Raw genomic sequence first — 15032 nt, 5'->3', positions numbered from 1 at the left:
TGTCCCCTCCTGGCTGCTGACTCAGCCGCTCACTCGCTCACTCAACAAACACTGGCCGGGCGTCAGCTCTGCACGGACCTCGCGGAGGTAAACAAGGGAGCCCGGAACCCCACAACCCTGCAGTTCTCGCCTGGTGTGGAGAGACGAGAGTCAGAAAACAAGCTAACTCGAAGGGCAGGCAGAGGTCAGAGTAGAGAGGAGATTAAACCAGTGCAGGGGGGCAATAAAAACATGGCGGGTTCATGAGAGCCAGACACGGAGGGGAGAGACAACGGTCCCCCGGCTAGCGAACAGATCACCAAACTCGGCGTGTGCTGACGCACGCCATGGCGAAGGGGGGGCCTTCTGCACACTCGGGTGAGCGAAGGAAGCCAGGCACCAAAGGACAGTGTCTGACTCCATTTACAGGGGCCGGGCGCACACACACCCAGAGGGGCAGACAGTAGGAGACAGGTGGCCCAGGGCTGGGAGGAGGTGGGATGAAGGGGGGTCGGCTAACAGGCACAGCTTCCTTTCCGGGGCTCAGAGAACGTTCAGAAGGCGACCGTGGGGGGTGAGCGAGCTGAGGTGTGCTCTGTGAGCGAGCCAGTTGCATGGTGTGTGACTCAGCTCTCCACCGAGCTGTCACACTGAGGAGAGTGAGTCAGTTCCAGGAAAAACAGGAACTAAATGTAAGTCCACGTGGTTCATGAATGTGGAGAGTTTCAAGGTGATACGAGAGGGACCGGGGTTTGGGAAACACCAAATCCGTGCGTCAGAGCCTCCCAGCAGGCTCCACCTGTGCTCGGACCCCAGGCCCACGCCCTCCCTGCTGCGTGGCTTGGGCAGGTGACTTCACCTCTCAGGGCCTCGGCTTTGTAGTCTGGAGAACAGCCCCGCCCTCGGACGGTCGCGGTGGGAACGGACCACACCACCGGAGCCTGGTGCCTCCCGGGGTGCGGGAGACGGGGAGGCTGTCGAGGAGAGGGTTGGGAGTGCTTGCTGAGGGGAGCCTGGTTTCTTCTGCAGTTAGTACAAGTCTTTTAGAATGGAGGGTTGGATGGGTACACAGTTTTCCGAGTACTGAACCTAAAGCCATCGAACTATACACAGAAAACAGTGGCAGGGTGCAGAGGTAAACCCACTCTCACCCCAGGACCTAGTGATCGTGCTCCGTGGCGTTCGCCCAGAGGAGCCGGAAACTGAGCCCCACACAGAACCACATGGAGAGGCTCACGGAAGTTCCGTTCATGATTAACACAACTTGGAACGACCGACGCATTCTTCAGTGGGCGAATGGACACATTAGCCACGGCATACCCAGACCACGGAATATTATTCAGCGCTAAAGAGAAACGTGCAATCACGCCGTGAAAAGACTTGAGGAAACTGGAAGGAGATACGCTGAGTGACCCCAATTGCAAAGACAGGAAAAAGGGCAGGGATTGCTGTGGGCGGGGGTACAGGGGGCGGGGGCAGCTGGGGGACAGGGTGCAGGAAGGGAGGAAGAGGCAGAACACAGGCTTTCGGGGCAGTGAGACTGCTCTGCGTGACACCCTACGACGGACACGTGTCACATCAGTACAACACACAGAGCAAGCCCGAGTGTCAACTATGGACTTGGGGTGATCATGACGTGTCGATGGAGGCCCATCGACTGCATGTGACGGGTGGCCCACTCTGGTGGGGGAAGGTGACGGCAGGGGCGGCAGGTGCTACGTCATCCATTCACTCCACACACACGTGATGTGTGGCCACTAGGCACCGGGCACTGTGCTCCGTGTTCCTGCCTCTCAGAGCCTCCACTGTGTGATGGGGGGACCCTTCTGTGACAAAGAATGTGCTGGGGGACAGGGGAGGGGGCCGGGTTCCTCCTTTAGACATGCGCCAGGGAAGACCCCACCCCCACAGGGGTGTCGTGTGGGCTGACAGATGACTTGCAGGGAGGGAAGTAGAGAGGGAGGGGGGTGGGCAGGGCGTCTGGAGGAGAGCAAACAGCACGTGCCAAGGCCCTGGGGTAGAACCCCCCTCCCCCGGCATGTTAAGGGAACACTGTGTGGGCCGGTGTGGCGTGCGTGGCGGGAGCGTGGCACGTGTGCAAGCACGGGAGGTCACATGGGTGGCCAGGGGCCAGGCCAGACACGGTCCGGCACACCATCCTGCAGACACCGGATTGGATCACAAGCACAAACGGAGTCCTCACCCTCCAGGAACAGATGCCAGTCCCACTCCTCCCTGGCGCACAGTAGGCGCTCAGCAAACGTTTCTGGAGCGAATCACGAAGTCCGCCCAGAACCCTGGCTGCTAATTCCTGCCCGGCCGTTCCCGGCTTCCAGCTGTCTTTCCCGGCCACTCAGGACGGGCAGGAGCGGGCTTCTCTGACCCGCTTCACGGAAGGGGACAGCGAGGCCAGCGAGGTGTCCACACCAGAGCGGCAGCATCCGAAAGCGGTCAGAATCCAGGTCTGGTGGGGCTCCTCCCTGGTTCCCGAGGGTGTGTGTGCGCCCCTGGCAGGGGGAAATAGCGTGGACCCCAGCAACCTGCCCGGGTGTGGCAGCCCTCTCGTGCCAATGTCACAGGCGCAGCAAGTGATCGTGCCGCGAGCAGTCAGAAGTGCACCTGTATGTCAGCGATGCGTCTGTACCAGAAAACAACAGTCAAGGTTGCCCCAGTGTGAGCTCATCCTCACACATACTTTCCCACGGAGGAAAAACAAAAGGACTGGGTCGCTGTCACCCACTGGGCTTCCACTTCCTCACCTGCGAAGTGGCGGCAATGCACTGTGGGGCTGGGTGGGGTGACCGGTGAAAAGTTACTGTGCTCCACAACCTCCTCCCAGCTCCCAGGAAACCATGGCGCCTGCAATCCCACAGAGGCCCACCAGGGGGCATGCGTGTGCTGGGTTGTGTCCCCCTCCACCACCTCAACCACCTCCCCTGTAGGGGGCCAGGTGTCTCTGTCATTCCTGGCCTCCTGCTGGCTGGGTCTGCACGCTGCTGGGGGGCCACCCGAAGCCTTGGTCCCCGGGGAGCGCACAGTGCCCAGGGGCTCCAGTGGCACAAAAGAAACACAATCCATCTGGGCAGGATGCCATCCTTCCAAATCCTCCTAGCTGCAAGGGGTGAGTCCTCCCACCAGGATACGATCCAGGTGTTCTTGTTTCTTCACTGCGTGTCCTTAGGTCGGTCACCACCCCCTCTGAGCCTCAGGCGGCGAGGTCACTCGGGAGAACAGTGCCAGGAAATGGCAGTGGACAAGACTCATGAAGGACCAGGCCTCCGTTTTCTCCTCTACAAGGTGGGGACATTGGATGCTCACCCCTCGGGGTTTGTGAGGACGAAATGGGATACCTGAGTAATGTTTGCACGTGCTTAGCGGTGTCTGCAATGCAGAAACTCAACGTATCATACAGAGTCATAGTAACAGCAGCAAACACTTATAAGGTGTCACAGAATAACACCTACTGGGTGACAGGCACTGTTCATAGTGCCTTGTGTGCATCAGTCCATCTAACCTCACTGCACTTCCAACGCAGAGGCTCTGCCATCACCCTTGCTCACAGGGAGGAGCAGAGGCGTGGAGACGGTTAGCCTCCTCGTGGTCGGACGCTGGGGAGTAGCAGGGTGGGGGTCAAGCCCAGGTCAGCCGGCTTAAGACGCGTGCTCTTTTCTGTGTGCGTATTGTACTTTAATTTAAAAATTACTTTCCCGGAAACAAAAGGGAAAGTAGATAGATAATTGGTCTTCAGCAAAATAAAAAATCTTTATGCACAGAAGACGGTGAAAAGAAAACCCACAGAATGGAAGAAAGTATTTTCAAATCATGCGTCTGAGAAGGGATGAGCATCCAGAATATACATATAATGTGTGTGTGTGTGTGTGTGTGTGTGTGTGTATCACTCCCATAACTCAGCAACAGGAAAACAAATGAACCGACTCGAAAATACGCAGAGAAGATACTCGACTGGCCAAGAAGCCCATGGAAAGGTCTCAGCATCACCAGTCATTCGGGAAATGCAAAGTAAACCCATAACTGAGATACCACTTCCTCTCATTAGGCTGGCTATGATGGTTTTTCTTTCAAAGCAGAGAAATACTAGTGCCGGCCAGAAGATGGGGGCATCGGCACGCTCGTGCACCGCTGGCGAGCCCACTGTGGAGCACAGTTTGGTCGTCCCTCAGAAAGTTAAACACAGAATCACCCCGTGTTTGTGAGCGATTCCGCGCCCTGGCAAGTACTCAAAACAGCTGACAGCGGGGACGCAAAGAAGCACCAACGCTGATGTTCCCTGCGGCTTTGGTCACAACGACCACAAGGCGGCAACCACCCAAGCGTCCATCAGCAGAGACGGAAGGACAGGATGTGGTGGATTCGGACGACAGGATGTCACTCAGCCCTCAGCAGGAGGGGAGCTCTGGCGCCTGCTCCCAGGGGCATGGGCCCTGAAGACATTCTGTTCAGTGTGGTAAGCAGGGCACGAAAGGGCAAGCAATGCACGATCCCGTGTGCACGAAGCACCTAGAACAAGCCACGCCACGGACGCAGGAAGCAGCACAGAGGCCGCTGCCGCAGGCTGGAGGGAGGCAGGCACAGGGAGGCAGGCACAGGGAGGCAGGGTTCAACAGTGCAGAGTTCCTGTTTGGGATGATGAGGACATTCAGGACAGGGACGGCGGTCGTGGCTGCTCAGCATGAGTGCAGTTAGTGTCCATTTTCTAAGCATAAACTGGTTAAACGGTAAATGTTGTCTTATGTATACTCGAACCACAATAACCTTTTAAAATGATATTGCCCAGACTGCCGCAACAGCCTCCAGCTAGCCTCCTGCTTCTGGCTGATCCTGTTCGACCGCTTTCCACAATGTCCACTAGAGGGCGCTCCGAGCCGCATCTCTGATGGTGCCCTGCTTGTAACTTTTCCTGGCACCTGGGCGCCTCTAAATGAATACCAAGCCTTACTCTGACCCTGAGGGTCCCTCTCCTGCTTGTCCACCTTCTCCTGCCACAATCCCACGCCTCCCCAGGTAACCCCCTTGCAGCTCCTGGAGAATCCATGTCCCCCATTCTTCTGTAAGTATGTGCATGCCATCCCCCTTGTCACCCCCCCACCCCCAGGGAAATCCCTTCTTCCCCCGAGTCCACCTCTGACGTGTCTGGATTCCTCCAGATGCTGTGATGCCTCTCTCCTCCTCGGCGCTCACCCAACACCAGCCTCTTCACACGGACCTGCAGGGCCTGGTGTGACCTGACTCCTGCCATCCCCCACCCTCCTTCTCTCTACTCCAGCCCGAGTGACAGCATCGTCGCTGTTATTACCATCACCTGTCGTGCCACTAAACACATCAAGCCCCAGGACCTTTGCACTTGCTGTTCCCTCTGCCTGAGGCTCTCCCTCTGAGTCTTCTACACGGCTGGGTCCTCCTCCTTCAGGTCCCAGCTCAAATGTCACCTCCTCAGAGCCCCCTCCTGACCCCTAATACGAAATAGCCCCCAACACCCTCTCCCTCTGTCACTCGGCTCCCAGCACCCTGCTCTTGCTGTCTGCACGGCACTCGGCAGCATCTGCAAGTCTCTCGCTTTTGACTCTGGCTCCTTGTTTAATGCCTGTCTCCCCGTCCTAGTGCGAGCCCCGGGAGCAGGCGGATCACACACCACTGCTGCCCGGAAGGGCCGGGAACAGCACAGGACTCACGGCAGGTGCTCAGTAAATAAACACCCGCCGAGTAAGTGATGGGCGAACAGATGAGCGACAGACACTGTTCACCACCTCAGATTACACAGTCATGTGTTTACAGTCTATGGGTGTGAGCAATGCGAGAACAGAAATGACCTTGCTCATCTTTACAGCTTCAGAGTTTTGTGAGTATCAGTAACCGGGTAGGAGATGGGTGGACGGACAGACAGACGGATGGACGGGTGGATGGATAAAGGGACAGACAGATGGATGATGGACGGTTGGAGTGACAGCTGGGTACATGGATGAATCAACAGTCCTCCCGACAGAAAACCAGAGGCACAGCTCATCGTTTGCATCTTAAGACCCAGGAAACAAAGCGTTCTAGTCCGGCTGGTTTCCATCCCGAAAAGGAACTTGAATCGGCTGAGGTGTGAGTTACTCAGGCTTCTCCAGCCCTTCCCACCCAGCAGTGAGAGACAAGAAGCAACTAAGCAATGGAAACGGCCACGTGCCCGAGGACTCCTGGGCTTTCCAAGGGCCTGGCACACCGTCCGGCTTCTCACCACCACCCCACTCCACACGCACGCCCCTGAGCCCAGGCGCCGTGCGGACCCCCCCAGGCAGAGAGGGGGCATGCTGGCCTCTGAGCCGGCTTCCACCCGGCCTATCTCTCCCACCCCGGGCTTCCCTCCCTTCTCCGAGCCTCGCTCCCCAGCAGGCCGGGGGCCTTGGGGGACAAAAACTGTGTCTTCCCGTCCTAGAAGCCCGGTGCCCAGCACACATCTGGGGTCACAGCATTCACACCCTGGGCAGATGGTCTCTCTTGTCCCACATCCTGTGGTTCAGGGGCCAAGGCCTCCTTGTGCAGAACCTGACAACCCTCACTTTCTCTCCGACTGTGTCATACACAATCCTGTTTGTGGAGTGACCAATGGCCCCTCCCAACTTGGCCAACTTCCATGACAGGTTCGGGGACCTGGAGACTGACTTCCCCAGACTCCCTTGCTGCTAGGAGTGGCCCTGCGAGCCAGGCCTGGCCCGTGACATGTAGGGGAAAGTCTGGAGGCCGCCCCGGGAAAGCTTTTACTTTCTCGACTAAAAGGGCAGACCCGGCTGGCATGGCCCATCTTGGCTCCACGTCTTCCTGCCTGCAAGGCGACCTAGTCCCGGGGTAAGTGGCAGCCACTTTGGGGCCATGAGGCTTGAAGCATGAGGGAAAGCCCAAAAGACTCTCAGAAGTGCTGAGCTGAGCTATGTCGGCAGCCTCCGCCTCTGCACATCTCACTGTGTGAAGCAGAGCAGCACTTCCGAGTAAGCCAGTGGGCGATATTCCTGACACACGTTCAGTTCAACATACACAGGCACGGGCCTGCCATGCTACGTGGGAATGCCGAACAGCATGGGATGGACTGACAGTCCACAGCCCAGGCTGCAGGCTGTCCCCTCTTATCTCAGGATGATGGCATTCACAAGGACTCCTAGTACAGCCATTAGAATCCACACCCCCCTGCCCCACCTCAGTCATCATAATAAAACCACCAGGTCCAAGTGCTCTCGGACTTCCAGTGATGGCGCTGGCAGGTCTGTGTGCAAGGACGGCACTGTGATGACAGAGCTGCCGGGAGGCGGTGCCACCCCCAAACACAAGGACCCCCGTTTCATCAGCAAGAGAGGTGGGTCGTCTGCACTCACCATTTAAACGCACGCCGGGGTGTCCAGGAGGGACGCGTCAGAGTGAGGTTTAAAAGCAATGCCAGGCCCGTCCTGGACTCTGGAACCCACTCCTTGTGCGGAGCACAGCTTCACGCCCCTAAACCTTTGCCCAGGCTGTTGCTGCACCGGGCAAGCCTCTTCTTCCCGGGCCACACCCATCCGGCAAACCCCTGGTCATCCTCCAAGACTCACCACAAGTGGCCCCCCTGGGTGAGGCTCCCCCACAAGGAGACATGTCCCCCTCCTCCGGAGAGGCTTTGAACCCAGTAAAGGAAGGAAGGCACATAAAGCACATGACACATAGTAAGTGCTCAACGAACAGGAGCCCTTAGAACCCCCTGCAAGTATTTATCTACCTTCGCATTCACCCACACCCTGTTCACAACTGTGGCCTGGTGCCCGACGCGGCACCTAGCACGGGCAGACAAGCATGTGTCAAAGGAAAGACGGACATCCCCAAGCGCTCCCCCTCAGCCAAAGGGGATGATTTCCCGGCCCCCAAACACACCTCTTGTGTCACCCACTTCCACACTTTTCAACATTCCCACTTCCCAAACGCTGCCCCCCCCTTCCACCCAAGCAGACCCCCCCAGGCCATCCTCAGGCCCCCGAGGACTGAGTGAAAGAATCTCCAGCCCTTCCCCCAGGGCCTGGTGCACGGTGGGCCCCAGGGAATAAGCTCATGGCTAAATGAGGCAGCAATTGCCTGCTGCGGGGTTTGGGGATTTCGAAGAATATTCTCGAGGTTACCAGATGCCCACCTGCCAGCCCCATCTCAGGGGACCCCCGCAGCCGGTGCCTTCAGAGTCACAAGAGGGGCCCCTGGGGGACTGTGACCCAGGGCTGTAACCCCAACCTAGCCGACGTGCTGGGAGATCCCGGCGTGAGTGCAGATAGAAGGCTCACTTTATGGGAAAGAGGGCGCGTCCTCCACGGGGGGGCAGGGAGGAGGACCAGCACCGGGCTCAAATCTACAACATGAAACTGAGGACCTACGGGGGCCCCTTAAAGGAATGGGGGAGGGGGGAGACCAGGGAGCCAGGGAGGCGGAATTGCGGCCGCAGCTCCGCCTCCAGCTGCTGCAGGGCCCTGGGCCAGAGACCCCCACCCCAGGCCTCAGTTTCCTCAACTGCACAAAGCTCCCGAAACTGGGGGCGATCTCCTGTCCCATCAATAGCCCTTGGAGAGAACGCAGGGGAAAAAAAAACACTGACAGCAAACGATAATTAACAACACAGTAACAGCAGGCAGTAATTACCGGGCAGCCCCCCTCTACCACTTCAGCTGCACCCCCGCCTACGAAGCAGAGAAGTGGGAGGAGGCTCAGCAGAAGGTCAGGAGTATGGACTCCACGCTCTGACCGTGGGAGAGGCACTTGCTGGCTCTGAGCCTCGGTTTCCCCGTCTGTAAAATGGGGGCGGCACTAGTGCCTACACCACACAGTACACACCGGAAGAACTAGGTGCTATCGTTGTTACGAATCCCCTCTCTACAGAGGAGGAAAGCAGAGGTGCTGAGTGGCAAGCCACCTGTTCACCTCTGAGCAGTGGCCGGGCCAGGCCTCAGGACCTCACGCTCAGGGTCTGCCCAGCCTGTGGTCCAGCCAGGGGTGGGCGTGGCTGTGCAAACCCGCTCTGGAGGGTACCAGGCTCCCTGCAGCGGGTGGCCGGGGCCAAACAGCTAGCAGCCAGCCCCGGGCAGGACTGTATCACGTTCTCGGCCACCGGGCCCAGGGTGTCTCGTTTCCTCGTGGGCTGACGCGCACCGAGTGCTGTGGGCTCAAGGGAAGAGGGGGCTGCCAGGGCTTGGGCACTAGCCGAGGCACGGCCCCCTGGTGGGAAGGACCTGGGTCCAAGGCCGAAAGTGAAACAGGCTCAGTTTCTGTTCCAGATCCCCACTTGCTAGCTGTGTGGCCCTGGGCAAGGAGCTTTACCTCTCTGAGCCTCAGTTCCCTCCTCTGCAAACGTAGGGGTTTATACGCCCTCATGTGGGGGCGGGACTCGGACTGACAAGGCCTGAGGCTCGAAAACACGGGGACGAACCGGAGCCTAAACTGGAAGCCAACAGCACAAACTCATTCACCAAGACCGTGTGGGACTAGCACCAGGGAAGCCCCTCTGACATGTCACAATGTACAAAACCCAGGTCCAACCACTTTCCTGAGGGGGAGGGGCGGCCAGCAGGGCCAGGGGCACAGGCCCCAGCTCCAACCTGGAGGAGCACCCGCGCTGAGTCAGGCCCATTCTCTGGGCCTCAGTTTCCCCACTTAGAATGAGAGAGTTGAAAGGTGACAAGAAAGGGAGAGGGGAGGAAGAGGGGGAATGAGGAGGAGGAAGGCCAAGGGAGGCAGAAGACAAGGAGAGGATCAGGGAAAAAGTCAGGAGATGGGGAGAAAGGAAAAGTGACCGTGGACCATTCTGAATGCTGAGCGATCTGACTGCTCACAAAAACATTCTTGAGGCCAGACAGGACCATCCTCATTTTAGAGAAGGAACACCGAGGTTCGAGGAGGTCCATGGGGTCACTTGCCCAAGGTCACGCCGTGGCAGAACAGGAACATGAACCCACTTCTTTCAGCCTCCAGAGCCCAATGCTAAGGTCCAGGAGTCAGGTTTTTGAAGCCATTGGGAAGGGAGCTGAACACGGCCACCTCCTGGTGGCCACTCTCCAGAATTGCAGGCATGAGTCCCAAAAGCCCAGAAATGAGGTCTTCCCCTCCAGCCCTCTGGGGTTCAGGCTCCCCCCCCCCCCACCTCTGGAGGAGAGGAAACCAAGCAGGTGGCAAAGGGGCAGGGGCCTCGGGGCCTGAAGGAGGGAGCTAAGGCCAGCCAGGCGAGGACAAAGGCTCCTAGATGAGAGTGAGTGGAAGAGGAGGAGCCGCGCAACCGGGGAGGATGCCGGCCAGCAGAGGCTCTGAAAGGCCAGTTCTAAATGCTCTTCTCTCTGTCACCCTCATCTTCTCACACTCACACACACACACACACACACGTTCAAGCACCATCAGATACGTGGAGTCGGTGCCACCGGAGAGTGAATGGAGGAAAGGGTAAGAGAGAGAGCCGTGGAAGGGAGCATTACATGAAGAAAAGCAGGTGGGTCTCAAACGCGTGCAGGCTGGGGCTGAGGTCTGAACGCTCGGGGAGACGTTCCGGGGCTGCACTGCAGGTGTCTCCCAGGGGGTCCGCGTGCTCTGGGCCCGCTGCCCCGCCCCCAGTCAGGCTTTCTGACTCCGGGGTGGCCATCACCCTGGCAGGTCCCTGCCAGGGCGTCCTCCTCACCCCGTTTTTCAGAGGAGGGCACCACGGTGCAGGGAAGTGAGGTTTCTTGCCCGTGGCCGCGTAAAGATGAAAGGAGTGGACCTAGGGTTCAGATGCGGGAGGACCCCCGTCTCACAGACACGGGGCCAGGCACGAGTATCACCGGAAAGCACGAAGCTGTGCGAGCAGCAAGGACCTGTGAGCGGGACCAGAGTCGCCTCGCTTAAGGAACACCTCTCTCAGAGGCCCCCACACGGGACCCAGGCCCGAAGGGACTTTGAGAGCAAGTGCAGAACTCCGTGGGTCTCTGAGTATCATGGAACGGAAGTCCAAGAAAAAACAGAAAAGAAAAGAAAAAGAAAATCACCGAAAACCGGAAGCGGCGAGGCCCCGGTACCCATCTGGGGTCGCTAAGGCTCTGGAGGAGGGGGCTTCCCTGGGGTTCACCGCATCACCGACCTGCCTCCTTGCACAAGCAGGAAACAGGCTGAGGGAGGGGGTGCTGGCCCCAGGAGACGCAAAAACAATAATAGACATCATAATGATAGCACTCACTAAAGTGTTGGCCGTGAACCCGGGGCCACGCTAGCTACTTCCCACATCATCCTACCCAACCCCTGCATCAGCCCTGTGAGGCAGATACTATTATTATGCCCACTTTACAAAGCAGGAAACCGAGGCAGAGGCCCATCCACACATGGAGCTAGGATTTGAACCCCAGCGACCTGGCTCCAGACCCAGCCTCACATTGCCTGTCTCAGCAGGCTGTCGACGTGCTGGGCCCGGCTCACACTCTCGCTCCGCCCTCCCAGTGGCGCAAGAGAATTAGGAATCGCAATCGAGTTTTCCATGTGACGAGCCACAGAGAAATCAGGTGAATTGCTCCAACAGGCTACGAGGAGACGGGGGTGGGATTGGAACCCAGGACTTTAGGGTCGCAGCACACGTTCTCTTCACGGCTCCGTGCCAGGCAGATGGGGTCACCTCCCTGCACTGGACCGGAAACCGTAGAGGAAGGACGGCTTTCTCGGCACAGCCACCAAAGCCCCTCCACGGCGTCAGACTCCCAGACAGGCGCCCGCCCCCCTCGGCCCCCACAGGCCCCTGGCCGGCCGGGCTCTCCACACAGCCATGTGTCCACAGGTATCTGACGATCTACCCGCCGGCACGGGCACGCTGCGCTCCGGCCACGCCGGTACCACTCACCACGAAGGCCCCGCTCCTCTTGTCCTTGCAGAAGCTGTGGCTCCTCCGGGGGCCCAAGGCCGCAGGGGGCGCCTGCCGGAGCGGCGGCTCACCGCCCTGGGAGGCATCCTCCCTCCCCAGGTCTCGCGACGGCACCTGAGACACAGAACACAGGAAGAGGACTTTCCTGGGGCTTCGCCACATTACAGGGGGGACATGTCACACCACGAGGGCCCCTTCTGCACCTGACAGGGCAAAGCAGAAAAGGAAAGCTCCAGAACGCCCCGCCCCCACTGCCACCCCACAGCCTCAAGGATGGGAGGGGACGTGTCGGAGCAGCAAGTCTGGGTTCAGCCTGGCCTCAGCCATTTAATAACTCTGTGAGCTCAGGTGAGCGTCTTCACCTCTCTCGTCCTTTGACCACGTGGGGAAAAGACCAATAACAACAGCGCTCGGCTTCTAGGTTCCTTCCTGGGAGAACCCAGCAGGGAACAGCACACAGAAAGCGCATGACATAGTGCTGCCACCAGGGGGCGCGCGTGCACGGTCCGGGGCACCTGGCTTGTCTCACACTGGTCTCCCCCACAAACCTGTCAAGTGGGGAGCCCTCCATCGACGTCATCCAGCCTCACTAATGCCACTGGTGACTTTTGCTGACCTCGTTTTAGGTACCTCTCCACGCACCCCAGCACAAACGCACACACGCACAGACACAGAAACAGTGTATGAACAGGACGGGACTACGGACGGAGCCCTGAATGTGGCTGTCTTTCTGCTCAGCCACAAACAGGGGACACCCCCACAGGCCAGGAGACACAAGACGCCAGAATGTGGAGTCTGCCCGTCTCGCACCCTCCCCCCTCGGACAAGGAAGGACCAGAGAGGAGAGGCACCTGCTCCAGCACGCACAGCATCGCTGAGGAGCAAGGTTGGGCTCCAGGTCCCTTCCCACAGGCTCTTTCCTTGCTGCCTGATGAGACTCTCGGGGCCCCTCCTGCCTCCCTGGCTGGTCCTCCGTAGGCCCCCCCACCCCCTGCACCACATCTCAGGGGCAGGTCTAAAGGCAGGTGGGTATGTCCCGAGCCAGTCACAGGGCCTTTTCCTGCCGCAGCACTCCCTTGGGGATCGCCCACAATGCCCTGGGGCTCTCCGTAAATCCATCCAGACACCGACCACCGGATGCTGTCTCTCTGTGCTGGGACTGCAGGCCTGCAGGCCCCGCTGCCCACTCGAGGCCCCCACTCACTGCCTGGCTCATCTCAGACTTCACGCGTCCACAGAGGGCCTCTCAACTCCCCTCCCCCACGGCTGTCCCTCCCCCGCACCACCCATTCCACATAGAGGCTGCCCAGGCCCTCAGGCCACCTGCTGTTCGCCTCCTCTGTCCACCAGGTCAGCTGAGACTTTGCCTCCAAACACGCTGCGAAGCTCACATCGCCTACCAACAACTCAAAATAGATCAAAGACTAAACATCAGAGCTGAGACTAGAAGACACTTAGGAGAAAATACGGGCGTAAATCTTCCTGACCTCGGATTGGGCAAGAGTTTCTTAGATATGACACCGAAAGCACAAGCAACAAAATACGAATAAACTGCGCTTCATTCAAGTGAGAAACTTTCTACAAATCATAAAACCCTACGTCTGGTAAGAAAACGTGTATCCATCATATGTAAGGAATAACTACAATTGAATAACAAAAAACAACCCCGTTTCTTTTAAAAGTGGGAAAAAGATGGAACAGTCATTGCTTCAGAGGCAGGCGAAGGACCCACGAGTTCCCACAAAGATGCTCAGCAGGAAATGAAAACCAAACCCGCCCTGAGACAGCCTCCACCGAGACCCACTGAGGCGGCTGGAGTCAGAAACACAGAGGTGCGGCTGGCGGGACGGAGGGCGGCCGGGACGCTCACGCACTGGCACTGCCCTCGGGGACGGGAAGTGGTGCTGCTGGTTGGACGGCCGCATGGCGGCTCCTGAAGGCGACACCCGCAGTGACCATATCGCCCTCGATGCCACCCCTGGGTGCGTGCCCACTCAAACACTTCGTGCAAACGTCCACAGCAGCATTATTCGTAGCAGCAAGAGGGCAGAAACAACACAGCTCTGGCTGCTGGCTCCGTTGGCTAGAGTGTTGTCTCGAAACACCAGGGTTGTGGGTTCGATCCCCAGTCAGGGCGCATACAAGAATCAACCAATGAATGCACAGATCAATGTTTTTCTCTCTCCAAGTCTCTCTCTCAAATCAGTAAATAAAATAAAAGTAAGGACCTAAACGCCCATCCCCTGATGGAAGGACAGATGAATAAAACATGGTCTGTCCGTGCGGTGGAGTATCACTCAGCCTCGAAAAGGAACGAGGCCCCGACACTCGCCGCACCACAGACGCACCTTGGAGACGGCATCCCACCAGGGGTGTCCAACTTTCTGGCGTCTCCGGGCCACGCTGGAAGAACAAGGGTTGTCTTGGGCCACACATTAAATACACTGTGACACGTGATCACGAGAACACCTCATAATGTTTTAAGTGAATTCTCGATTCTGTGCCGAGCCGCATTCACAGCCCTCCTGGCTGCTCGGCCCAGGGCCCAACACCCCTGCAAGCCAGTCACGAGCACCACTACCGAGTGACTCCACTTGCACACGGAAGGGGCGGAACAGGCAGCTCTACTCGGATGGAGCGCAGGCTGATGGTTGCCTGGGCCTGGAGGGTCCAGGGTTTCCCGGGGGCTGGGGTGCGTTCACAGAGTTCTGCCACCGCCATCACACTCCATTTCAGGATACCTTCATCACCCCCCAGAAAACCACACGTGTGACTGCACCAGGGTCCCTCCGCCTTGGGGCTGCCTTCGGTGGGGCAGGGTGACCGTCTGCAGTGAGGTCCCCGGCCCCCAGCCATGGACAGCCAGGAGCCCACTGTCCCCAGTCACGTGACAGAAGAATGGGCCCAGGGGGGTAGGGTGGGGGGCAAACTGCACTCACTGAGAACCATTAAGGGCCCTGGGGGAGGAGGGTGCCCCAGTTCACGGCCAGACTCATCCTTTGGGGGAGGTTTCCTTTCTGAACCACATGTTTCTACAACGCTGTAAAGTGCACACCAGCACTCACCACCTTTTGCAATAAGGGAATGTCACAATGATAACAAAACACTGACTGAGAAACAACTCGGCAGGGAAGGCGAGTCCCAGAGGACATCAGCACTGTCACGGCGGCCGCCCCTGGGG

General features: G+C 58.5%; 1 protein-coding gene across 3 annotated transcripts in view; it reads right to left on the bottom strand.

The window, feature by feature from the left end:
* Positions 1–15032, bottom strand: part of KIAA1671 (KIAA1671 ortholog) — a 163430-nt gene that overhangs the window by 89007 nt on the left and 59391 nt on the right. For 2 of the 3 annotated variants that reach the window (XM_028529058.2, XM_036014142.1), the window contains exon 6: positions 11831–11965. The exons of the other annotated variant lie outside the window; for it this stretch is intronic. In XM_028529058.2, coding sequence (XP_028384859.1) covers positions 11831–11965 — 135 coding nt within the window. The remainder of the gene's footprint in view (positions 1–11830; positions 11966–15032) is intronic. 3 annotated transcript variants of the gene reach the window in all.

This window comes from Phyllostomus discolor, chromosome 13 (genome assembly GCF_004126475.2).
Source record: "Phyllostomus discolor isolate MPI-MPIP mPhyDis1 chromosome 13, mPhyDis1.pri.v3, whole genome shotgun sequence".
Lineage (NCBI taxonomy): Eukaryota > Metazoa > Chordata > Mammalia > Chiroptera > Phyllostomidae > Phyllostomus > Phyllostomus discolor.
This window is presented reverse-complemented; position numbering and strand designations above follow the sequence as displayed.